At 61.1% G+C, this 1,444-nt stretch overlaps 1 protein-coding gene across 1 annotated transcript in view; it reads left to right on the forward strand.

The window, feature by feature from the left end:
* The window catches only part of KIF3C (kinesin family member 3C), a 14,718-nt gene that overhangs the window by 5,218 nt on the left and 8,056 nt on the right, over nucleotides 1-1,444 (forward strand). The window contains exons 2-3 of the mRNA XM_027669181.1: nucleotides 1,070-1,171; nucleotides 1,286-1,408. Of these exons, the coding sequence (XP_027524982.1) occupies nucleotides 1,070-1,171; nucleotides 1,286-1,408 (225 nt within the window). The remainder of the gene's footprint in view (nucleotides 1-1,069; nucleotides 1,172-1,285; nucleotides 1,409-1,444) is intronic.

Here is a 1,444-nt window from a genome sequence, read left to right on the forward strand (position 1 = left end):
TGTGTGTGTCTGTGGGGGTCTGTGTGGGGGGGTCTGTGTGTGTGTGTACAGGCTATGTGTGTGTCTGTGTGTGGGGGGGTCTGTGTGTGTGTGTGTCTGTGAGTGTGTCTGTGGGGGTCTGTGTGGGGGGGGTCTGTGTGTGTGTCTGTCTGTGTGTGTGTGTGTACACAAGCTGTGTGGGTCTGTGTCTCTGTGTGTGTGTCTGTGTGTGTGTCTGTGTGTGTGTCTGTGTGCATCTGTATGTCTGTGTCTCTGTGTCTGTGTGTCAGTGTGTATGTGTGTTTGTGTGTGTGCACAAGCTGTCTCTGTGTGTCTGTCTGTGTGTCAGTGTCTGTGTGTCTGTGTGTGTGTGTGTGTCTGTCTCTGTGTGTCTGTCTGTGTGTCTGTGTGTCAGTGTGTGTGTGTCTGTGTGTGTGCACAAGCTGTCTCTGTCTGTGTGTCTGTCTGTGTGTCTGTCTGTGTGTCACAGCTGGTGGAAGGAGGGGGTGGAGGCCGGGCCCCGCTGCCGGAGCTGCTGCCCATCCATGGAATCCCGTGGGTTGGCAGCTGTGCGGAAGGAAGTGGGACTGGAGTGGGACTGGAGTGGGCTGGGCTGGGATCCAGCAGAGGGGGAACATCACCCACACCCCCACAACCCCCCAGCCCTGCCCGTGGAGCCGAACCGGCCCCGGGCTGGTGGGTGTCCTTAGGATCATGGAATTCTTTAGGTGGGAAAAGCCCTCCAAGACCATGGAGTCCAACCATCGCCTCGCACGCCAAGGCCACCACTGACCCGAGTGCCACGTCCACACGCCCTTTAAATCCCTCCAGGGGTGGGGCAGCTGTGCCAGGGCTGGACATTCCATGAAGGAATTGTTCCCAATATCCAATCCAATCCTGCACAGCCCCCTCCCCATCAGCTGGACACTGGAGCGGGTGCCACACGAAGACCTTCAGCCTTCCCCAAAGCAGGGATGAGGACGGGGACCAGGGATGGGAGTGACCTCCCAGTGAGGGTGGCCAGAGGCAAACCCTGTGGGGTGGGAGAGGGTGACAACACGCTCTGCCCTCCCCTCTGCCCCCTCCCCAGGCGATGGAGAGCAAGCTGCTCATCGGGGGCAGGACCATCGTGGACCACACCAACGAGCAGCAGAAGATGCTGGAGCTGCGGCGGCAGGAGATCGCGGAGCAGGTACCGGCGGGGGGGGTGACAGGGGTCACTCGGGGGTGACAGGGGTCACTCGGGGGTCACGGGGGCCGGGGGCCATGTCCCCTCCCGGCTCCAACCGTGTCCCCTGCGCCGCAGAAACGCCGGGAGCGGGAGATGCAGCAGGAGGTGCTGCTGCGGGACGAGGAGACCATGGAGCTGCGGGAGACCTTCACCTCCCTGCAGCAGGAGGTGGAGATCAAAACCAAGAAGCTGAAGAAGGTGAGAGGACGGGGACAAGGACAAGGACGTCCCTCC

This window comes from Corapipo altera, unplaced genomic scaffold (genome assembly GCF_003945725.1).
Source record: "Corapipo altera isolate COAL_440 unplaced genomic scaffold, ASM394572v1 288, whole genome shotgun sequence".
Taxonomy (NCBI): Eukaryota; Metazoa; Chordata; class Aves; order Passeriformes; family Pipridae; genus Corapipo; species Corapipo altera.